This window comes from Aricia agestis, chromosome 8 (genome assembly GCF_905147365.1).
Source record: "Aricia agestis chromosome 8, ilAriAges1.1, whole genome shotgun sequence".
In the NCBI taxonomy this organism is placed as follows: Eukaryota; Metazoa; Arthropoda; class Insecta; order Lepidoptera; family Lycaenidae; genus Aricia; species Aricia agestis.
In genome coordinates, this window is record NC_056413.1 from 17,438,733 (window position 1) to 17,464,373 (window position 25,641).

General features: G+C 34.5%; 2 protein-coding genes across 3 annotated transcripts; one reads left to right on the forward strand and one right to left on the reverse strand.

Annotated features, from left to right (window-relative positions):
- Positions 1-1,569: 1,569 nt before the first annotated feature.
- Positions 1,570-20,149, forward strand: LOC121729271 (surfeit locus protein 4 homolog). 2 transcript variants are annotated; one of them, XM_042117733.1, is made up of 6 exons: positions 1,570-1,776; positions 7,227-7,388; positions 10,311-10,412; positions 14,376-14,606; positions 16,340-16,519; positions 19,595-20,149. In XM_042117733.1, the coding sequence occupies exons 1-6, from the start codon at positions 1,726-1,728 to the stop codon at positions 19,679-19,681; spliced, it is 813 nt and encodes a 270-aa protein (XP_041973667.1). In that variant the 5' UTR covers positions 1,570-1,725; the 3' UTR covers positions 19,682-20,149. The 2 variants fall into 2 exon arrangements, with proteins under 2 accessions (XP_041973667.1, XP_041973668.1); XM_042117734.1 differs by lacking the exon at positions 1,570-1,776 and adding an exon at positions 7,016-7,149.
- Positions 20,150-22,244: 2,095 nt separating this feature from the next.
- Positions 22,245-24,613, reverse strand: LOC121729270 (iron-sulfur protein NUBPL). The gene is made up of 5 exons (XM_042117732.1): positions 24,440-24,613; positions 24,192-24,363; positions 23,783-23,948; positions 23,431-23,615; positions 22,245-23,199 (listed from the first exon to the last, which is right to left on the reverse strand). Exons 1-5 carry the CDS (start codon positions 24,497-24,499, stop codon positions 22,832-22,834), a joined length of 951 nt encoding a protein of 316 aa, XP_041973666.1. The 5' UTR covers positions 24,500-24,613; the 3' UTR covers positions 22,245-22,831.
- Between the last annotated feature and the right edge of the window lie 1,028 nt (positions 24,614-25,641).

Sequence of the window (25,641 nt, forward strand, 5' to 3'; positions counted from 1 at the left end):
AGCACAAACTAATTCCAAAGCAATCATGTTCATGAAGTCTTCGAAATCCATGATGATGGAGAACGAATCATCCGTGTAAAAGTAATACCACAGACCAGAGTAGGTAATCGACTGTACGACGTGAAAGTTGAGCTATGTATTGAATAATCTAAACAAATATATTTTCAGCAACTTTTCAACCATACATGAAAAATAAAAATGGAAAATGCAGATGTATTTCATTATCAAATAATTTTTTCTTTGATTTTTATGATTAATATGTAATATAATAAATTTACTATGTAGCTGACGCCCGCAACTCCGTTGTGCCATAACTCTTGCACAACGGAGTAACCGCGCGGGATTTGGGAACCGTACATTTTCCCGAGACATAAAGTATTTTATGTCCAGTGGCGTAAATTTAGGGCTGGCCCGGCTGGCAAAATGCCACGGGCCCCCGACCCAAATGGACAAAACATTTTTAGTACAGTTATTCATCAATTTGCCACGGGCCCCGGATCTTATAGTTACGCCACTGTCTATGTCCTTTTTCGGGACTCTTAAGAATATATTATGGAGTTATCCGTGGAGTTATCCATGCCAAATTGCAGCAAAATCTATTCAGCAGTTTTGGCGTTAAGAGGTAACAGACAGACACACTTTCGCACTTATAATATTATTAGTAAATTAGTAATATCAGTAATATGTATGATAATATTATTATAAATGCGAAAGTGAATATTGAAGGAATTAGTAATAAATATTGAACCGACAATAATTTTATTTATATCGTTTTTTCAATTAAGTACAATATATTATTATACATAAAACAATGATTTTAAAAATAACTTACATTTGATATTTTATAAATATTAAATATTCATGCGAGATTTAGATTTAAACATGATTAATAATCGGCATGTTGATTTCGATACGTTTCAAAATTCCGTCTCAGAAAAGTATGAAACGTTAATTCACGATTCCGAGATTGGGAATTTTTGCACCCTACAACACAACAGTACCTCGTACCGCCCATATTTTCCTTATTCAGAGCACTTTTTAACGTTTTCAACGTGTTTTCATTTTTTACTAGTAAATCGTATTTCACAGCTGATCGCACTCTGACACCTACGTGTTGCCTGAATCTGCCACTCGCCGCGCCACTAGAGATATAAAAGAGGCCTATATCGACCGATGAATTTCATTGGTCGATATCACGGTCGGTATAAAGCATGCGGGCAATCCCCGCAGGCGGTGTAACGAACACGTATCGACTTGTAACTTTCATTGGTCGTTATCTCGGCTGCGGGGACTGCCCGCATGCTGTATAACGAACGAGTTAACGACCAATGAAAATGAGCCATAATTTAATAGGCAAACAGTTTTAATAGTTTAAAAAAAACAAATGTCTAATTTTATTGACATTTGAGAATACTCAATACACCATCTTTCCAGTTAAAAACATCCGTTGTGAAATTTTTATTTACGAAAGTTTATGTTTCCATCTTTCATAACTAACTTGTCATTATTGCATTATATTTTAAGTTCATATCAAAAGTAATACATAACAATAATAATCAATTATTTAAGCTGGAATAATTGAGTGGAGGTCGATTGAACAGGAAGTTAATCCAACTGTCCACACGTCATTCCAATATCGCCCAGTCAAGTCGACAAATTGACGATTTTTCTAACGACAGTGGAACTTAGTTTTTGTGATAGTGTATGTGAATTTTATGGTGTAAAATGCAAATTCCTAATGAATATGTTTCTACGGCGGAAGACTTTGCGGACCAGGTGATATTCTTGTATATTTTTAGAGTAATAAATGACAGGAACTTTCAGAAAAATATGTTGTCCACACAAAATGTAACCATGTCACGTCACCGAACTTATTCCTTGCTGTTTTGCAGCAAGTTCATCATTTTCCTAGTATTGCAAAGCCTGACTACCACTAAAACCAAATTGCAAACAACGTTAACTACGTTTAAAATCAATGATATTAAACTCTACCTTTTGAAACTTATCTCTAATAAGATACTTCTAAAACATTTATAAGTATTATGCACATTATGACGACCTCTGTGGCTCAGTTGGTGGGCTGTATGTAGCCCACCCGAGGGTCGCAGGTGCGAATCCCACCGACTGAACAAAAAATTTTCAAAGTTCCTAGGTCATGGATGTGTACTATATATGTGTATCATATAATAAAAATCTTAAATATATATGTATAGTATAAAAGTATTAAATATATTTCCGTTGTCTGGTGCCCGTAACACAAGTCCTTCAGGTACTTAGCACGGGGCCAGACTGACGTAGTGTGAAGCGTCCATAGATATTATTATTTTTATGTATGCATCTATATTATAAATTGTAAAGTTACAATATATAATATAGATGCTGCTTTTAGCTCCTCATACAATGTAGATATATTTTGTAAAGAGTGAGCTTCGGTATCAAATATGTGATGATAATTTTTCTGTAGTTACAATGACTTCATTTATTAACACGTTCTCTGCCGCGTAGGTCACCGGTGACCGGACCCATACATGTATCAAGCCCCCACGTAGGGCACCGGTGAACTCAGAGCAGACCTGTTTTTCAATCGAACTCTTAGGCCATAGGACATGTTTATCATACATTTCTCTGTATTAAGTGACCGGTGCGGCACTGCAGAGCAATACTTTCACATGGTATTCACCTGTGTTCATTATATGTGAAAATTTTAATGCAAAAACGCAAAGGACTGGAAAAAATAACTTTTTATTCATTTATCAATAATGGTATTAACAATTTATTATTAATTATTAGACTACAGATAAAATTAAGCATATTGTAAAAATTTCAAGTGCCTAGCTGTTTCCATTATTGTTTACGAGCCAAAAAGGTCAAAAATATTATGTATGTTGTAAGGGAGCCCCCCTTAAATATTAATTTTATTCTGTTTTTAGTATCTTTTGTTATAGCGGCAATAGAAATACATAATTTGTGAAAATTTCAGAAGTCTAGCCATAGCGGTTATTGAGTTACAGCCAGGAGACAGACAGACTGCGGTGACTGGAAACGTCGTCCGCTGTCGAACTAAGATGTCAAGAAATACTTGGCCTTTAGAGTATGGTTTATTTAGCACTTTATAAAGGACGCCAGGTATCAGGAGGTTCAAAAGTAATGAAATAATATATTTTACTGACTTTTAGTTTAAATAATTCCTAAGTGTAAAGTGATATTTTAGTCCATAATTGTTGTCACGGTGTGTCAGGGGACAGCCTACAGTGTATTTTGCATTTTGTATCGCCATGTCACTGATCGCCTCGATTTGGTTCGCTGAAAACTGACCCATAAACTATAATTTTATGTGAAATCAAACATCTACATTAGCGGTCCCCGGATACCATATTATATCCCAATGAATACCATCTAGGAATGTCCTTTTGGATGAAGCCGTCAATATGAGTCCAAACATGGAACCTCCACATTGGTTTTATATGGAGCTCGGCTCCTATAGAATCCAGGTGATGCTGTAGCAGCAGCATGCAAAAATTTATTTATCTACGTCTTACTAGTTGACGCAATTAAAATGAGCCCAAACACGAAACCATTGCTCTAAGTTGGTGAGGAGTTGGGTATCCTATTGATTACCAGGTGATGCTGCAGCACAAGGTCAACTTTCCATTAATGTGTAAATATTCATAAATGTCACGAACTAGAATGCAATAAAGCCCACCAAACGACTGCAAGTTGCTAATCGGCCCATCACAAACCAGATGAACCGCGATTTTTCAGCATGGAGCAGGCTGATGATGATGAACTATAGCTAAGAATACTCTCAATTAAGTCAGCTTTCAAACAAAAAAAAACTAGATCAAAATCGGTCCCCCCGTTTGGATGCTACAATGCCACAGACAGACAGACAGGCACGTCAAACTTATAACACCTCTCTTTTTTGTCGGGGGTTAATAACCTACTAATCCATTCACTTTACGTCCTTATACAGTCAGATAAGGACGTAAAAAGAATGGATTTAAGAGCTCATGATAGAGGCCCTGGATAGGTTTTTAAATTGTTTATTAAATTATTAAATATACAATCAAGCTAAGGGATACTAATTCTTCAATACACTTTCAACTTAAAATCTTTTTTTTTTTACTTTAAATCTTTTCTTCGTATATCATTATTATGAATAAAACTTTGTCTCAAGGTTCATCCAATTAAGTTCCATGATAAGTATTTTTAGAAGAGTCTTATCTTTACTTAGCCTAATCACTGACATTTACTTACTAGCTTGCTTTAACTTTTCTTTAATTATTACCTTTATTATTTAATTATTTAATTATTATTATATTTTAGGTACCATGTTGGTGTTCATAATACAACCGTATCTCACTGTGTCATGTCACTTCAATTAGTTCCTGATTGCACACTTAAAATAATATTCAATTTATTATTCAATTAAAAGTGAAATGTTTTCAAACAAGAAATACAATCAATATAGTGAACTCAATTATTGTCTTTATCTTTGGCTCTGTAATAGGGGGGTATTACATTATCATTTATATTGGATCATTTCTATGATAATATATAGGATCCAATATATATGATCATTTGATCCTATCTGCATATTACATTATCATATTTCATTGATCCTATTTTACGTCATATGTGGTTTCAATAGCCAATGGAGAGCGCTAACGCTGACAGGTATTGACGTCAGGGTTACTAGGTCTCAGAGAATTCGATTTGTCAAAAGACATCGTCATTTTTAATATGGCTTGTTTTTTGTTATTTCAGCAAGATTATCTATGCTAATATTATAAAGAGGTAAACTTTGTTTGTTTGTTTAATTGTAATGAATAGGCTCAAAAACTACTGGACCGATTTTAAAAATTCTTTCACCATTCGAAAGCTACATTATTTACGAGTAACATAGGCTACTTTTTATTTTGGAAAATATAGGGTTCCGTAAGATATTTCAGTTTTTCGGAAACAACCAGAAAATTTACTAATTTGCGTAGGTACGCTGCCTAAACTATAAAAGATAGAACTAAGTAAATGTAGGTCTTATAAATATCTACAAAAATGTCCGCGACACACCATACCTATCTATGACAAGTGAGGCACAACAACCATTTTTTTATTTAAAAATCTTGATTTTTATTAGACTACTTATAAACGGATTTATTTTACTCATGCTAATAATCCTTATCAAAATAAATTATTTCATCACTAAGTACAGTTTGTGTAGAATATATTTGGTCTTTGAATTATTAATTTTTTTTTTTTTTTATTTATTTTGTTCAATATTGTATACAATGATACTACAGAATACAAGTAATCTTGCCGCAAAAACTACAAAGAGTTTATCTGGACAAGATGTGGTTTTTGAAATTAAAATTTGGTGTGAAATTAAAATTGGACGTTTGGTTTAGAAGTTATGGCGAAATTAAAATATTGCGATGTACGCCCGTTTCGAAGTGGGCGCTACCAAAGCGGCGATGCGCTGCGGGAAGGGTATCACTATACATCGCCCGCGTAATTTAGGAATGTCACGGAAAAACCGTACATTTTTCCGCAAAAAAGAAACCTATGTCCTTTCACCTTTCAGGTCTATTCTTCATGTAAATGTACCAAGTATTGTACACATTGAAAAGGTCTACAGAAAACGCAATAGTATATACGTTTAAGGATATCCACAATAACATTTTTTTGTCATTTACTTTTAACTTCAAATAATGGCTAATTTTCGAAGCGATTTTAACCAATACGGCAATAATCCTTATTCAATTAAAATACTTTAATACAATTTTGATTATGGCCCTTTACAGTATTTTTTTTATGAAATAAGGGGGCAAACGAGCAAACGGGACACCTGATTGAAAGCAACTTCCGTCGCCCATGGGCACTCGCAGCATCAGAAGAGCTGCAGGTGCGTTGCCGGCCTTTTAAGAGGTAATAGGGTAATAGGGGAGGGAAGGGAAGGGAGTAGGGGTGGGTAGGGAAGGGAATAGGGTAGGGGATTGGGCCTCCGGTAAACTCACTCACTCGACGAAACACAGCGCAAGCGCTGCTTCACGCCCGTTTTCTGTGAGAACGTGGTATTTCTCCGGTCGAGCCGGCCCATTCGTGTCGAAGTATGGCTCTCCCACGTATGAAAGCGTATAAAGCATATTATGATTTAAATTTTAAATGAATATTTTCGAAGATATTACAAATTTAAAAATTGCGGGACGTAGCTTTTGCGGTAGTAGGTACCGACCAATGCGGGCCACGGGTAGTAATGAATATATAAATTATTTATCAAAACTACTGAATCGATTTTAATAATTTTTTTAGTGACATAGGCTGTAATTTTTTGTATACCCGTGCGAAGCCGGGGCGGGTCGCTAGTCCAAGTATATAATTAGAAAAATAATTACATTACATTATTTGAAACATATTAACAAACAAGAAATTAAAAAACTCTTTTTTATATTAAATAACTGGCAACACCTATTTCTATGACGTATTGGATCCAATCTCTCAGCAAAATTTGTCAAAAATCTATGATCAAGGAAGAAATGATTCATATGTCTATATTACATTATCCAATATAATTGACTCAATGATCTCGGATCCAAATTCCAATATACATATATGATAGTCTAATATCCCCCTTATTGTAAATATTTCTGGTAATTTGACATGTTATCTATGTCAAGTCTATTACACAACAAACATTATCATGTACAGGAGCAGTGGTTGATGTAACCTCTTACATTATCATTGCGAGCAGTTTGTTTGCCTAACAATATGTGTGATAATCTATAATTATCATTGTTGCATTTTTATTTAGTAATCATATTAAGTTGTACTGTCTTATCAATGTGTAGATTATCAAGTAAAATGTCTCATCTAACTTTTAACATTACTATTCATTAATTTGTACCCTGGATGTAAAAATTAAGGTGCCGGTTGGCAGCGGGCAACATGAAGCAACCGCAGACGACGTGTCGTCGCGATACTATTGGTTTCTATGTATTTCTATCAAATACCCTTCGCAGCTAACGTCACGAAGCTAGCGACACTTTTCATAGAAATACACAGACACCAGTAGTGTCGCGGCGACACATCGTCTGCTGCCAGCTTCCAACTTGTACCTTAAAAATCACTATTGAAGCTTAGCTCAGAATACAGGTTAGATTTGTACACTGGAAGTTTTTTTTTTGTAACACAACTTAATATGTCACTAAAGTTTTGTTTTTCTTTGACAGGTGATTAGAAAAGGAAAGAATGTACTGCCAACAGTGGCACGGTTGTGCCTCATCTCCACCTTTCTGGAGGATGGTCTCCGGATGTGGTTCCAGTGGTCAGAGCAGAGAGACTACATGGACATGTCGTGGGGATGTGGGAAATTCCTGGCCACCATGTTCGTTGTGAGTATAATTTGTATTGTTCCTACATACCAATAATTATTATATTTACAGTGCAGTTACCTATATAATGATGATATCCCTTTTATCGACATATCAATGCTGCAAATATACTTAGGAGCAGCAACATTATTTATATATAATTAGCCTATTGGTATGGCCAAAGGCTTTATTAATTGTGTAGTACAAACAATTAGTAAGAAGGATAAAACTAGATACATAGTTATTTAAAATATGTTTAAATTTACAGCAAATGTAAGTGCAAAAGCTAAAATAAATGTCACACTTGCAAAGTTTAAAGCACTGTTTGTCATCTGTTATGCACGCACAAGCACAATTTCTTACACTATTATGTGTTCCACATTCTTTTTCCCGATTTGGTTTTATTCAGGTACTTAAATTTAGAATATTGAAAAAGTTAAAGCTTTCATGTGGGTTTAAAATAAGGGATATAAAACAGATTTGTAAATTAATTTACTTGAATTTAATTAATGTAAATAATACATTTATTATCCTGGGACAGATTAGTAAAAAACAGTAATTTTGCTATAAGGAAGTCTCAAAATATTATAATATATGTATTATGTATATTATGTATGTTATGCAGCATGTTAATTTTGTTGACCTCAATTTAGGATGCCTGTTTAGGCTACCTGGTAATTAAAGCTCCAACTCTCGATTTCAATATTAAATTAATTTAAAAACTTACTTTTGTACATAAAAAAAATATGTTTTAACATCGGACTAGGATTTAAAACCACTGGTCGGATTTTTATGGACATACCTAGTACAAAAACAGAGTAGACCACTAGGAGGGATTTAGTATTTTTTTTATTCCGGGAAGCGTTAAGATTTGTTTTTCGCGGACGGAGCCGCGCGCAACTTCCAGTCTTTAATAAATAATAAGTTAACTGTGTGAATCCAAGCATCAATAATGTATTAAGGGGGCGACTAACCCTAAATTGTCGATTTTATAATTCATTTTTATACTTGAAAATAAGCCCCGAATTGTTTCCTTTTTTAAAATTAGATACTACATTATATTTCCGAGAATTCGATCTGAGCAAAAACACGATATCTTAAAATTTTCTCGATAGAAAAAAATCACAAAGATGCATCTAATTTTCACGAATTTTTCATTTATTGCCATGACCGTGCATTGAACTAAGTTAATATTTTAACACATTGTATAAAATTATATCATTGAGAGATCGACCTAGCGAATTTTTAAAATGTTGTATATTTATCGAGTTATTGAGAAAAAACTAATTTGGCGATGAATCCGCGTTGTTCTTTTTCACCTGGCATATGAAAGACGGGCGTGAGTGTGAAGAGAGAAGGACGATGTTTGATTTTTGGGGTTAGTCGCCCTCTTAAACGTGAAATTGAAAGTGGTGAAAGTAGACCCCATACTATATTATTGCATATTGTGTTCAAACGGAGACGCAAAATAAATGGACAGGGTCCAAATTCCATCGCGTCGGTATGAAGTCTGTAAACTTATTGAGAATCTACCAAATCTGAATAGATAAAACTGATAAAAGAAACGTAAGGTGGCTTTCCGATCACCACCGTAATAGTTTTTGTTGGTCGCGGTCGCGTGCCGCGGCGATCGGATCTTTAGCAGAATATGAGTTTTTTTTGGGTACCAGAATCAGAAGTTGTATGGATAAATTAACGCTTTGCTAAACTTAACTGTTTGTAGATATCTATTTTAGTACATTTATGTTGATTGCAGACCATATAGTACAATTATCAAATCATTTTGTCATCATTTTCCTGTTATTATTGCAGAATAACGATGATGTTACAAAAATAAATGTTTGGAGGCACACGTTTGTAACATATTTTCTATGTACATAAATAATGTTTTTACGCTTCCTAGTAAAAATCATTGTCCATGTTAAAAATCAAGTTTTCGTACCCCCAATTCGTAAGTTACCAAACTTTTATAACTAACAAATTACTAAAAAAAATTAAACTGGATCAGAATTTAGAACAGACTGTAGATAAAAGCGTTGTTAATGATGCGATTTCTCAACGAATTCTAGTAAGTTCGCAAGTAACTATTAACTAATCACTAATCAGATGACAGATAAATATTATTACAATAATAATTAAAGATAGGTGAGATAAGTTATCATAAACATGATCGATTCCACAATCGGTCACAGCAATATCTTACAATCTATTCTCGAAATATTCATGTAAGCTTCAGCACGATAATCTTATCTATAGGCTCTAGAATAGGCAGGCGACAGGCGTTCTATTATCCCGATAAGGGCCACTTATGCTACTGGAGCTAATCGTTGTCGGAAAACTCTTTTAGAAATATAAAAAAATGCGAGAGACTTATGATAAATTCGCGATTAACTAAGAAAGATTGCTGCAATTTGGATCCTTAGCAAATGATTAACGGATTCGTCGTCTTAAAAACACCAAGCTCATTATGACTCACCTCGTATTAACAAAAAAGGGACCTTTTACTTTCAGTTATTCGTAATTTGATTAGCACGGTGTTAAAATGACAATTGAGAAAGAATAGAAACGGAACATCGACATAATATCATATATTTTAGGAACAAACTGACTGTCACTTCTCTTTCATTCTCTATTCTATAGTAGAAATAATTAAAAAACCCTGCCTAAGGTTGCCATGCTAATCATTCAGATAAGATCTTCATGGAAGCCTTTTTTCATGGGGAAATACTTTACGCATCGCGGCGAATTGGGGATATCAGCCGGGGTATGTCATATTTCATAAATCATAATATTATGTGTGACTCCACTCAGTCTACCCACTACTTCGACTAGTGCTCCACTCCTCGCTTAAGGCAGAGTTGCGGGTGTAACCTAGCGCGACTCTACCAGCATCTTCATGAAAGCCTAGCGATGTTTTTTTCTACAATGTAACTTTTATTTTAGATAGTGAATCTGTTGGGTCAGCTGGGCGGCTGCGTGATGGTGCTGGGCAGGCTGAAGGTGGACATCGCGTGCGGGCTACTCTTCTTCATTGTTGTACTACAGGTGAGGTTTAAATAAATTAAATAATTAAGGGAGGCTCCCATACAAAAAACACAATTTCAGCCTGTTTTTAACCCCCGACAAAAAAGAGGGGTGTTATAAGTTTGACGTGTCTGTCTGTCTGTCTGTTTGTCTGTGTGTGTATCTGTCCGTGGCATCGTAGCATCCAAACGGATGGACCGATTTTGATCTAGTTTTTTTTTTGAAAGCTGACATGATCGAGAGTGTTCTTAGCTATAATTCATCATCGTCAGCCTGCTCAGTGCTGGACAATCAGGGTTTATCTGGTTCATGAAAGGCCGTTAGCAACTTGTATTCGTTTAATGGGTTTTATATTTCATTCTAGTTCGTGACATTTGTGATTATGCAATATACGTATACACATATTAATGAAAAGTTGACCAGGTGCTGCAGCATCACCTGGTAATCAATAGGATATCCAACTCCTCGCCAACTTAGAGCAGAGGTTTTGTGTTTGGGCTCATTTTAATTGCGACAACCAGTAAGAAGTAGATAGACAATAAATATTTACATGCTGCTGCTGCAGCATCGCCTGGATTCTATAGGAGCCGAGCTCCGTATGAACCCAAAGTGGAGGAGGTGGAAAAGGACATTGATGGATGGTAATTACGTTGATAGGAATTATTCTGCACTATAACCAACACAAGTTTAAAAAGTATGAAATAAAATTAAATTAAGAAATTTAAAAAAAAACCCCGCCAAACAACTTTAAAAAGTAATGAAATAATATTTACTGCCTTCAAGTTCAAATAATTCCTAACTTGTGTAAAGTAATAATATTTTAGTCCATAATTGTTGTCAAGGTGTGTCGGGGGACCGCTAATGTAGATGTTTGATTTGAGATTTAACATAACATTATAGTTTAAGGATCAGTTCACAGCGAACAGTGGAGATAATCAGCGACTTGGCGGTTGTAGGTTGGTGTTTACTTGGCGGTCCCCCTGAACCTACATTTTTTTAATTTTTTCCCCACCCCACACTACTCCCACACCCACCGCCCACGGCGTACCAGCACGCAGATTATCAGAAAGGGTTGTTCAGGGAAGTAGCTAACGGAGTTTTAACACAGCTGAAGCTACATATAACATGACTGATTTGGTCGTCAGCTCTTAGTCGAGTAGTAGTAGTAGATCTATGAGTAAACAAACAAACAAAATTTACCTCTTTATAATATTAGTAAGACGTATAGATTAAAAACTACTGAATCGATTTTAATCATTTATTCAGTGAAATTTAACATAGGCTATATATTTTATACCCGTGCGAAGCCGGGGCGGGTCGCTAGTTACTAAATAAATTAGTAATTGTAAGAATCCAAACGAATATTACTAATTAGTAATTACTAATTATTATTAGACAATATTAAGCGTTTGTATTATTTGGCGCGGAGTATCTAGCGCAGCGGTACTCAACCTTTTTTATATGAGCCACAATTCACAAACACATTTTAGTCATGGTGTCGCGGGCCGCAACCAAAATTGGTTAGGCGTATATAATAACGTTATTTAAAATTAGCGATTTAATAGTGGAAACATTTTCATGACATAATATCGAACAATTATAACTGTTACTGCTTTTGTTAAGAGGAGTCCACACCGACGTTTTTCCATACAAACGTTGTCCCCTGCTTCCTCCCTGGATAATGCCGGTAGAGTTATGATTTTTTTCCTGAATATCTATGGCCACTATTAGCATGTCCCTATGTTTTCTTTTTTTTCATAATTTTATTATTAAAAAAGATAAGAACGTCCAAAAACCCAAAAAAATGGCCAGATTTTCCTCTGTGTTCAAACACCCAGAAAACAAAACTGACTAAAATATACAAAAAAAAAACATAGTAACACAGCTCAAGCCTTGCTTTAATTCTTAATGAAAAAAGTACTTAAATCGGTTAAGTTTTGGAGAAGGAATCAGCGGACAACGAATCAGCGGACAACGAATCGAAGATTTTCTGTTCTTTTATTAGAACTTTTGTCGTGTTGTCTCTATCGCGCTCTGCGGTGGGAGACTTGAGATTGGTGAGACAGCAATACATTTTCAAATACCTATTTTCAATTTCTCCCGCCCCTGGTGTATCCTCTTAAGCGCACAATTTCCCACTTATCTTGAAAAATATAATCTATGTTATCGTCCTTCTCACTTCACACTCACGCCCGTCTTTCATATGCCAGGTGAAAAGGACGACGCGGAATCATCGCCAACTTAGTTTTACTATCAATTTTCTCAAAAAGTCTTTCTATATGACGTGGTATCATCTTACATTTAAGTTTCGATTTTTTTCGATTGTTATATCTATTCTACGGTATTAAATAACTCAGTACTTTATCTGTGCAGTGACGTAACCTTAAATCTATCAATGATAAATAGTTTATGGGTAAAGTTGTGTAATTGGAGGGCTAAATAAGCTTTAAAATTTGGCATAAAATATAAAGTTTAATATAAAAAAATTAAATACTTATTGTGTGCACACTGCACAGCTGTATTGATTTAAGGGGTACCAGGGTTTTTTTATAAAAGCTTTTGACACCAATTTTGTTGACATCGCGCGCTATAAACTGAAGTCCACGCGGACGAAGTCGCGGGCAACAGCTAGTATGTCTATATTACATTATCCAATATCATTAACTCAATGATCTCGGATCCAATATAATTATATGATTATCTAATATCCCCCATAGGGGGATTACTTATTATTCTAATTATATACTTGGATAATCTTGCTGAAATAACAAAAAACAAGCCATATTAAAAATGGCGATGTCTTTTGACAAATCGAATTCTCTGAGATCTAGTAACCCTGACGTCAATACCTGTCAGCGTTAGTGCTCTCCATTGGCTATTGAAACCACATATGACGTAAATTGGATCAATGAAATATGATAATGTAATATACAGATATGATCAAATGATCATATATATTGGATCCTATATATGATATATTGGATCATATATAAATGATAATGTAATACCCCCCTATGAAAAAAATATTTTGAGCAAATTTAGGTTTTATCAATGCCTTTTTAGTTATTAAAAAATATTAAAGAAAAGACAGCAAACTTCGAAGATCCAAGCAAAAATATGTCTAAAACAAGTTTTTTTGTAAAAAAGAAACTATCCAGCATTTTTTCAGAACTTAATCGTGTTTTCGTCTTAAGCATTTAATCTTCATGAACTGAAGTTACTTGTGTAAAAAAATCCGTTTTCTAGACCTTACAGATTTTGAGATCTAGGTCTAAGTATGTAGTCAAGTTAGGGTCAGGTGCATTCTTAACTTCACGCAGGCCACTGATAAAGTTCGGGCGGGCCGCAGGTTGAGCCTGGCTGATCTAGGGCAAGTGTGTTGGCAGACGAGTGCGAGCACGACGCTCGCGTGCGTGCGCGTCGCACTGCGCACATGACACGGCCAAGTGCGCGGTCAGTGTCACACGTGTTGTGACGACGTATAAATAGATTTATTTTACTATGTTCGTTGACAGACTAAAAATAGTCGTAATACAATGACTTGTCTGCAGGTCATGTAGGTAGTTCCTCTTTATGTATTCTTATATTATATTCACAAAACTAATATGATAAAGATGCATTCATAGGTTGCAAATTTGCAGCTACTGAATTCGGTATCTACTGTTGGACCTCTTTAATAATGAATATCATTCCTTGGTTGGCATAATTATATCATGATGATTGTCATCATACAAACAATACTTACAAAAAGAATTGGCCGTCTTACCGCTTCAAGCGATTTCATCCAGACAACCAACAGAGATGAAAATAATATTACGATAGGAACAGTACAACACTTAAAACAAAAAAATAACCTTATACATACATAGTTTAATAATACATACTTAAACAAACTTAAAAAGTAACATAATCCTAAAGTTAGTATTATTCTTTTTAAAATGCTATCAGCTATCAGGTTGATAACCCTCCGTTACTCTATTCCAGACGTTCGCGTACAGCATACTCTGGGACATGCAGTTCCTGCTGCGCAATCTGGCGTTGATCGGCGCTTTACTGCTGGTGCTGGCGGAGGCGCGCGCGGAGGGCCGCAGCCTGTTCGCCGGAGTACCCAGCCTGGGCGAGAACAAGCCCAAGACGTACCTGCAGCTGGCCGGCCGCATACTGCTAGCTTTCATGTTCATCACGCTGCTGCGCTTCGAGGTCTCCTTCCTGCAGGTGAGGCGGCAAAATTAAAGTGGCCTATACTTATAAAAAATATAAATCCGGCCCAGCGTGAGAGGCATTACAGGAGGGTGCTGAGAACTTAAGGGTCAATTTATACTAGCGCAGAGTCGAAGCGCATCGAAACGAATTATTAAAACTGAACATAACAAATTCAACCTTAACTCCAAAGCGTTAAGGCACATATTACTTCTGAGAATTTAAAAAGGCGCGCGCATCCACGCGCACTTTCGCGAATTCGCTTGACCACCGCTTTTTGGTGCGCGCGCATTCTCGCGCATCCAAGCGCACACAAGCGAATCTACGCGTCATCACTGTAGGCACTCTGGAGAATCCGCGCGCATTCGTTCGACTTGTTACGAATTTGACGCTTCGATGCGCTTTGCTATTATAAATTGACCCTTAGGAAGATTCAGCTATCTTTTAATCGACAAGTGCCACACAGTGGCTATTTAAACTAAAGGCGGACCACGCTTGGATTATTAACTCTAGAAACATAATTTATTTTGATATTTAATTTTATAACTTCTTTGATAAACGTTCCTGGGCTGCAAAGTGACCGCGAGCCACAGTTTACCGACGGACTTTCTGATATCTATCAGATAGATCATAATATACTAGGCAATGTTAGAGGTATATATGTTTATAAGTGACATGTTAACGATTGTCTCATTTATGGGACAGATACAAATAAGCAGATTGAAAAATTGTTAGGCATTTTACAATCAGAAATCAAAAGACCATGTCTAACTTTTATCCTCTTTTGATATCTTATTTACCTCGAATGAAATTATATTTCAAGACCACCGCGAAAATAACCTTTTATAAGATCATTTTAATATTCATTGAGGATAAATGACGTCACGCATCTTAACAATTATTCAAATTAGTGCCAAAACCGCCACATAATGTTAACTTGAATGTTGCTATGCCAAGGTCGTCATAACGATCCTTAATCCTAATTTCCTCATATTTTGGTTACTTATACTTAACATACTTAGAATTTACAAAGGCAAAGTACTCTTTTTATAAAGGACTAACTGCCGCACTCAGAGTGGAACATTAATTACTTAAATGTGATTAATTAAACTGCCGCACTCAGAGTCGAACATTAATTACTTAAATGTGATTAATTCAAAATTTTTACATAAGCTCCATACATTATCTGTCAAACTCTTCATTTAATTGAAGGTTAATCATAATTTAATGTCTGAGTACGGCGGTAAGTTTTGGCAGATTATTTTAAAAATACCAATTCCATATTTCATCAAGCCCCATACAGTCACCGGTGACCGAGACATAATAGAAATTCTATTGTGTCTCGTTTTTCCACGATCGACGCGTTAAGAAGAGATTATTATCCATAATTAATATCATGAGCACAAGGTGGTATTTTATTTGGTAGCCAGAAGAATATCATGTGCCTATACAAATTATCTAAAATATGCGTTAATGTTTTAAATGCGAAAATTTATTAACTCGAAACCGGCATAATGACACGGGATTTTTTCCATGCAGAAAATATTTATGGTTGCATCGCAGCACAGTAAATTCGGCGCTGCTATAATTCCTTTTTGTTACATATAATGCCTAATAATAATAAAGAGATTTTATAATTACTACAAAATGGTCTCTCATTTAGTTATCAACTAGTAAGCAAACAGAACATTGTAGACCAATTTTTAATAACTTGAGATATGTTAAACAAACATTTATACAACCACCAGATCGTGCAAGACCTGCTGGGTAGCGTGCTGATGGTGCTGGTGACGGTGGGTTACCGCACCAAGCTGTCCGCGCTCATGCTGGTGTTGGTGCTCTCCATGCTCAACCTGTACCACAACGCCTGGTGGACGGTGCCCACCTACAAGCCGCTCCGGGACTTCCTCAAATACGACTTCTTCCAGGTATGTGGGCATTTTCAAAAAAATGTGTACCCCTGGTTTTTACCTTGTCCCTTGACTTCGCTACAGATTATTTGTAAAAAATTACATACTAACATTTTGTAATTTTAATGTAGGAGCAAAAACAAGTTTTCTTTTATTAAAATACATTCACGTTTGTATAAAATTTTATTTAGTATGAGATTTATAAGGGTTTTTAAGTACCGAAACCTATTAAATTCACCTGTCCCCTTCCTAGAAGTTGTAACAAAATCTTTAATAACTATTTTTTTTCTTAAAGTAAGTTACTTAAAAAACATATGTTAGATTTCTAAATACTTAATGTATGAATTGAATGTCTTGTTATTGAAAAATCTAACATAATTTAACTACAAATTAATTAAAATTATAATCATGAAAAAACAACCCGGCCGGAATGTTCGGTTTAGTGACCGTTTTTTTTAGTTTTATAAACATACTACAAAAATATTTTCGGCACTAAATGATAGCACTATATTTCATTGTACATCGAGAAACTTCAATTTGAATTTAGTAGTTAAAAATCTGCTACAAGACGCGGACGCAGGTTGGATGGTTCTTCAGGAACGGTTTATTTGTTCAGATAAGTGACCATATTTTGTAAGCATTATTATACTTTCTCCAACTGTTTTTACTGTTGACACGTTGCAAAATTAGCTTAGTATTTAGTAAAAAAAATGAAATTGTGATAACTATTATCGGTTATTTACAAACACTTTAAAAGTAAAAGAAAGTAATATTACGTGACTTCCGACTTGTGACTTTTCGTATGGTCACATATAATGGAACGGACAAGTCACAACAGGCGGAAAGCATAAGGCTTAGTTCACATTTTAAATAAATATTTTTTTTATTCACAGATTTTATTAAGAAAATTGGTGATTTTTAAACTGGTACGATTAACGTACAAATATATTTTTTATTACTTATGTGTTAAGGTGACGCCACGTTAAAGTAAAAAACCGTTTTGGATATGTTTTAGATTGCTAGTTTTCTTTGCATCTAGACATCGGATTATATGCATTGCATACTTGCATATGCAAATGCATATTATAATGTCACTTTTTAGGCGATAGTGCATATTTTGGCAATTTTGCATATTTCGGTAGTTTAACTTCTATGGGCATTAAGATGGCAATCGGAAAATGTTGGTAGACAATTATTATTGGCGTATAATAAATAAATAAAAACTAAAAAGGCTTTATTTCAAGAAATTAAAAATTTAGATTTTATGAAATTATAAAAATTGGCGCTTTTATTAATGTCACTACCGGAAAATTCTTAAAAATAATAATAAATTTTAATGTTAAGTTACTTTTGATTGATTCATTAAATACTGACAATGAACTTTAATTTCTTAGCTTTAGTCATTGCTGAGAAAAATCGATATCGCTACAGCCAAATTATAAAGGCGTCGACTTTACTTAACAATAACAAATATACTATTTAAAATTTAAGTACCTAAAAGTTTTATTTTTTTTTAATAATTTTGATTTTATTTCCACTACTTTTCTATCAGTAAAGTTGAAAATCATTTTGTGTCGTTGATATTTGCAGATTTATAATAACTAGACATCAGATTATATGCATTTGCATACTTGCATATGCAAATGCATATAATGTCACTTTTTAGGCGATAGTGCATATTATGGCAATTTTTCGTTGATAGTGCATATTTCGGTAGTTTAACTTCCATGGGCATTAAGATTGCAATCGGAAAATGTTGGTAGGAAATTATTATTGGCGTATAATAAATAAATAAAAAGTCTTTATTTCAAGAAATTAAAAATCCTGGATTTTATGAAATTATAAAAATTGGCGCTTTTATTAATGTCACTACCGGAAAAGTCTTCAAAAAAATAATAAATTTTAATATTAAGTGACTTTTGATTGTGCATATTTTGTGCATATTTCGACCATTTTTCGTGTATATTTGCATGGATATTTCGGCACTTTGATCGTGCATATAATCCGATGTCATTAATAACTTAGGAATTCGTAGACATGTGAACACATCTTTATGATTATGAGATGTTCGTCCCTCTAATTAATGAAGTTAAATCTATGAAATCAAAGAATTTTTTACTTTTATAAGTAGTGCAACAATAAAAATGTTTAAATAAAAGGTTTTTGTGTTATAAAAACTTCTTTATATATGTTAAATATTACTTACTCATGTAAAAAAATGAAAAATAACCTAGTGGATAGGTCACATAGTCACACTATGGATTAAAAATAATTGCTACTCTTGTTGATCCTTGAAATTATCAATTTTTTTTTTAATAAACAATTAAATATGCATTTCATTAGATTAAATTAACGAAGAAATCCATTTATTGCTGTATTTTTTGTATTAAATTATATTTTACATTTAGTCGCACAACGGAATCTGTTTCGTCGAAAATTCGATTTTGTTTCAATAATATCAGAATAATATAACGTTTTCAGCGTTCTTTTTAACTTATTCCATTAGTTCAATATTTTTCCTTGTATATGACATTCAAATAAAGGTAAATAAATGACCTTAAAAAATATAGACATATTTTTGCAAGGGTACACGTTTTTTTGAAAATGCCCATGTTAGATAACATCTTTTTATTTTATGAGAAAAACGTTATATGAGTTTATTCCGTCGGCGGAATTTGATCGCGCAAACCCCGGCTTAAGTGGCCCGTAGCACGCTACTGCCTACTGGCATACAGAAGTTGTCAATAGAATCGATTGGTGCTAACTGTTAAGTTTTGTCTAATTTGTAAATAAGGTATGGGGACCGACTGGACAGAATTTCCCATGGTTAATACATATTATGTAACTTCTCAAAAGATGGGAAGATGAAATAGTACAAATGCCTGGCAAAATGTGGACTAGAGTGGCAGGTCAGAGAAGTGAGTGAAAGCTGTAGGGGGAGGCATTTGCCAAGAGGCACGCAGAAACAGAGACCGCGCTACCGAATAATAATTAATTTGAATATTTTGCAATGTATGTAAAATAAATGTATTGTTTTTCTGAATAAAGGCTAATAATAATAATGTAACTTTAATTATTTTTTTTTACTTCCAGACTTTATCGGTGATCGGCGGTCTTCTGATGATCGTGTACCTGGGGCCGGGAGGCGTCAGTATGGACGAGCACAAGAAGAAGTGGTAGAGCAGTGCACAGACTGTTGACGGTGTTGACGAGTTCACGGTGCGGACGTTCAGTGTAAATACGCGAGCTGTTTTACTATGTGTTTTAAGTGAGAATAAACTTGTAACTCTAATCTTAGTCTCGTCTTTGGGCGAATGTGGCCGTTTCCTTTGTTTGCCGCTAGATGGCGCTACTCGGATACGATTTGTCGTCAGACATTCTGAAAACGACACGATTTTTCAAAATGTTGTGAGTTCCGTCTTGCATGTATGTTTACGTATCGTTTGTCCTATTGTTAGTTTAGTGTATTTATAAGTGTTCCTACGATTTTACATCGGAGAGAAAGCATAAAGAAGTGTATTAGGCGACCGACTTGCTGCCATTCCATAGTCTTCTCACTTAAAATACGTAGTGGTGGGGCCATTTTTACCAAGAGAAGGCAATTTTTATATACAAAATATTACAATTATAATAAATATTTTATGGAGACTATTGTTTTTATTTCCGACCTTTGGCCTGTCATTGGTAAACATAGTCCATGTTTGAAGTTTATCATACAAACAACTATATTTTTATTCTTGTGTATATAAGCAGTTTATCAATATAACATGCTGTTGGCTTGTTGGACTATTCAATCTGTTAAGATATTATGTTTGGTTGTAAACTGCGAAGACTTTATTTTCTTACTAATTTCTACAAACTGTCAATTATTTAAAACTTTCGATGTCTTTTACATATTTTAATTTGCTATGAAAACAATTGTTATGAATTATAATAATAAATTTAAACATTTTAAGACATCATTACTTTCTACAAGTTCCACATATTGTGACATAAACCTGTGGTATATTTCTTTTATCAGTTTACTATGAATGAGCTACTTGCTATAGACACTAGGATAATCTATAAGGCACTAATTATATTTGCACGCACAGGTTTCGTTCTAACACTATTCTAGTCTTATTAATTTTTTTCATTAAATTTAAAATAATAAGAGCCTTTAAATGATCCATGAAATCAGTTACTTTATACTCATGTGCTCCAATTGTCCACTAGCTGTATGCTCAAGTTTAGGTATGGTTTTTTTACTGATACACCTCTTTTATGTCCATTTTTGTTGTCCATTTAACGTGTAACCATTAAGACAATTTATTACGAAAAGAAAATATTTTTATACAATTTTTTATCCTTTTTATTTGAGTAATTATTGTAATAGGGACTGTTTTAAATAAATGTGACATTATTTTGTTTGCCTTTTACTGCTAACCCTTATATCGGCGCTTTTAATAATGTTTGTAACGATTTCCTTATTAAATATATTGTTTTAATCATGTGATGCACCTCTGGCTGCGGTGTAGGGTTGGTCCATGGTCGGAATGCGGGACAGCCATGAGCAATCTTAGCCTATTTGTTCCACGATCTCCGTACTCTGGAGGTGTATAGTTATACGCCTGTTCTCACTCCACAGGTTTAAATTTTATTGTTATAACATTAAGCGGTAACATCATATTTGAATAGGTTATGCCACGTATGAAACCACGTTACAGTTTTATTTTCACAGAATAAGGTAGGTATGCATAAAAATCTTGTTTCTTCTTCTTCTTTTAAAAATGGCCGCCTCGGTGAGTTCTTCTTCTTCTTCTTCTTTTGGCGTAAGCCTCCCCATTTAGGAGTTGCCAGCGTCAGAGTTGAGGCGAAAAATGTGAACAGTAATTATAACTTATACGTAAACTGATTGCCATGCAGCGGGCACGGGTGATGACTTCATGCGACCATGCAAATACAAGATAAAATAATGAAACAGAAAAAACCAGAACAAGCAAATAAGTACAGCAAAATATTGTTTCTTAGCCTTTAAAGATACACAGAGTACATAAACATAAATACAATCTACTTATATTAAATATAAAAGGAAGAGAATTCATATTACAACTAGAGCCTAATGTGATTATGAGCAATGAACGAGCATAAGATGTCTATAAATGGAGAATATACTAACGATAAAATAGATTTAAGATTAGTGGGACGAGGAATATTAGGAGGAAGGTAATCGTACAATGAGAGTAGAGTCTCGGTGAGTTGCCAACTTGTTTTTAACCCATCATTGTTCCAGACGTCAAATGTCATAGACAAATGACAATTGACAGCTTTTTCTTCTCTTTTTTTTTTTTGTTTTTCTCCCAATGTTAGGCACGTCATGTTATAATAATTTTTATCTTGTAGCTCTTATTTTCTTTATTAATTTATTTAGTATTTAAGTATTTTTAATTTAATATTAAATATGTTCTTAGTTCCTAATGATATTGTCCACACTTTATTATTGTGAGGTCACTCATTGGTCCCAGCAGAAAATCAGTGCAGCAACTTGCTGCTTATGCTGAGCTGGGGTCCATTTTTGTGAGATCACACAATATAACGTAAATTAAGTACTGTACTGTGTCCCGGTTTTCTCGTCCTTTTTAAATGTTGTGTTGTGTGATGTACAAAATAAACTTTTCTTATTCTTATTCTTTTATAATCCAGTAATGTAAGACTATAAAGTAAATATTTTTAAAAAGAAATAAAACATCTTTATATACTAACATTTGTATAATTCTAAATCAATAGCTACTCTTTAGTCTGTATAACACAGTTATGTATATTTACAACTAACACAACAGTAGACTAGGTATAATTAAAATATTCAAAATTAAATTTAATTGCATGGTGTATGGTAATATCATTATTCAGACTCTACAGTACGATGATCTTCATACAGTCAAATCTTAAATTAGTGTTTTGCTTAGGCAGGTTTCAGTCAATGTTTATAATTTAGCAAATGCATCATATTTATTGTTAAAAATATTTAAAGACAATGACTTTGAGATTTATGCCTCACTATACCATGTTTAGGGCGTACCAGCATAATAAGCAAACCATTAACCAGACTTAAAAAAGGTGTTCTTCACCCTCATAAATTTTCGTCGAAAGCAGCAGTGCAGTCAATGCTTTACAGATACCATCAGAGAAATTGATACAGATCGATTTCTTTAATAATATTTTCTACATTTTTACATGTGACTTGTGAGTGTTAGAGCCGCTTGGAGTCATCGCTATATATCACAATAACTCTGGCATGTGCCCCTTTGAGCTTTAGGACATATAGGCAATATTAGTTATCATTTTAAAAATTTACTGTGTAAATTCAGCCTCTTTTTCTTTGTTTGATATATATTTAAACACTTTATTAGCTAGCTGCCTGTACTTTTCTGCGTGGATACTGTCAGGCAGAGCATATATTGCCGGTTTGCCGCTGTTTATACATTCAGACATGTTAGAGTCGACCTCGAAACTCTCGATTATCTCTAGTCCCATGTCATCGGCCGTTTGTTTGGTTTCGTTGCCGAATATGTAATTCTTAGTACCGCATTTGTGGCATATTGCATGGGACATGTTTTCTACCATGCCTATAATAGGAACTTTGAGTTTTTCAAACATATTCACGCCACGTTTGGTAACTTGGAGAGCTGCAGACTGCGGGGTGGTGACTACCAGTGCACCTGCACAAATAAAATAATATAAATTTAATTAATTTTAAAAACCAGCCCATTACTCTTAGTGGAAACTATTCTATACACATAACTGTGTTTATTGTAATAATTAAAAAATATTATATGGGTTTTGAAAAGCAGACAGTCTCTTTATACTGATACCTAGGAGCTACATAGAAAGGGTTAGGGAATTAGACACATAACATGTTTGAATTATCCAGTAATCAGTTTCATGCTTACCATCGATAGGTAGATTTTGTGCAAGAGACAAATGTGTGTCACCAGTTCCGGGCGGTGTATCCACTATGAGGCAGTCCAGAGGCCCCCAGGCAACGTGCCTCGTGAGTCGGTCCAGAGCCTGCATCACCATCAGTCCTCTCCATACAACAGCATTCTCACCAGATACGAGTAATCCCATGGACATACTGAAATAATAGCCACAACTTGAAATATAAACAAATACATGAAATTAAAAAAAGTCTTTTGATAAAAATTACAAATAACTCATACAAACAACAGAAAAAGCAGACAAAGCTCTCAAGTGACGTTTTTTTTAATACAATAATTATTGAAATTAAAATTAATTTCTTACCATTTTACACCGTAATTCAAGAGAGGTTCAATTAAATTTTGATCATTTAGCATTGGCTCTCCACTAATGTTCATCATCAGTGGTACTGAAGGACCAAACACATCAGCATCTAGCAGGCCTATTTCCTTATCAGGCTCTATAACCTTCATTGCACACGCCAAATTTACTAAAAAAAACCAACTGCCATTTTTAATAACACACAAACAAAGCGAAAGTTTTGGATATGGTGAGAGGGCATGCGTCGCTGGCCTCTGCCTCATGTTCGCTGTTGACGGCGCTATAATGCATGCGCTTGACGAACAGAAAGAGGCAGTGTGGACAAAGCTATAAGATTACACACACAATAAACTTTTGCATTTTTAATATTAGCCTGGATAAAAACGGAAATAGTGCTATGACTAGTATTTACCAGCTGTAGTTGTTTTCCCAACGCCTCCTTTGCCCGAGGCAACTAATATGATACTCTTGACGCCCGGCAGCGGTTTCTTCTCTGGAAGACCACGAGCCATAATTTTTGCCTTATGGTCTTTGAGATCATCCTTGCTATGTTGTAGTCTTACCGAATACCCGACGGGTTTTGTCTAGTAAAGAATCATTAATTTATTCTTTATTTATGATGCAAACATTTAAATAAGCAAATATTAGTAAAATACGCACATTTCTAAAACTGGACCCTAGTAATCTATAAATCCTTGGAATGTACATCTGGATATTCATTATTCTAGTTAGTTAATCTTCTCCTAAGTTAAAATGCGATCTGGAATTTACATAAGAGTGTAAACGATATAGTTTCAGAATAAAATAGATCGTAATTATAAAAATATTTTGAAATAAATTCTTCTTCTTCTTTTGGCGTAAGCCTCCCCAATTAGGAGTTGCCAGCGTCAGAGTTGAGGCGAAAAATGTGAACAGTTATAACTTATAACGTAAACTGATTGCCATGCAGCGGGCACGGGTGATGACTTCATGCGACCATGCAAATACAAGATAAAATAATGAAACAGAAAAAACCAGAACAAGCAAATAAGTACAGCAAAATATTGTTTCTTAGCCTTTAAAGATACACAGAGTACATAAACATAAATACAATCTACTTATATTAAATATAAAAGGAAGAGAATTCATATTACAACTAGAGCCTAATGTGATTATGAGCAATGAACGAGCATAAGATGTCTATAAATGGAGAATATACTAACGATAAAATAGATTTAAGATTAGTGGGACGAGGAATATTAGGAGGAAGGTAATCGTACAATGAAAGGTTGTTTTCGCAAGCAAAAAATATATTGAAATAAATTGCACAATTTTTGTTTTAGCAATGACAATTGACAATATTGACACCATATGACAATTGACAACTGTCATTTGCCAAACGTTTATTTTTTCTTAATATGGCACTTCGGCTATTTAAATGAATTTAAAAGTTGCCGGGAATGTGAAACGGTGATGTTGTGTTTTTATATTATTTTCCTAAAATTGTGTTATCTGGGTTTTTAATGTGTAATATTGGTAGGATATTAACCATTAGATATTCGATTAGAGGAAATGCTAACGACTGGTTTTAATTCTTCTTACAAAATAGAACACAATGCACAGAAATAACTAGTATATCCAAAAACAGAGTAAAAAAATATAATTCACAATTCAAGTTGAATACCAGCGGTCCCAGCGGAGTTCCTCAGGGCAGTATACTCGGTCCTATCCTGTTTTTATTGTATATTATATGTTCCGTTAACGTCCGAGGTCCTTCATGAGAGTACACCGTTGTGTTTTCGCGAGCTGCCGCTAGATGTCGCTATCCGTTACCTGACTGCTCCCAGCTTTCGACGGTCACGTGGCCTCGCTGAAAATTACTT

Coding starts and splice junctions, on each gene's coding strand:
- LOC121729270 (XM_042117732.1), bottom strand. CDS start 24,499: ATGAATATCCAGATGTACATTCCAAGGATTTATAGATTACTAGGGTCC. Junction 24,364..24,439: donor TAGGGTCCAGTTTTAGAAAT/GTGCGTATTTTA, acceptor ATTCTTTACTAG/ACAAAACCCGTCGGGTATTC. Junction 23,949..24,191: donor TGGGAAAACAACTACAGCTG/GTAAATACTAGT, acceptor GGTTTTTTTTAG/TAAATTTGGCGTGTGCAATG.
- LOC121729271 (XM_042117733.1), top strand. CDS start 1,726: ATGCAAATTCCTAATGAATATGTTTCTACGGCGGAAGACTTTGCGGAC. Junction 1,777..7,226: donor CGGAAGACTTTGCGGACCAG/GTGATATTCTTG, acceptor TTTCTTTGACAG/GTGATTAGAAAAGGAAAGAA. Junction 16,520..19,594: donor TCAAATACGACTTCTTCCAG/GTATGTGGGCAT, acceptor TTTTACTTCCAG/ACTTTATCGGTGATCGGCGG.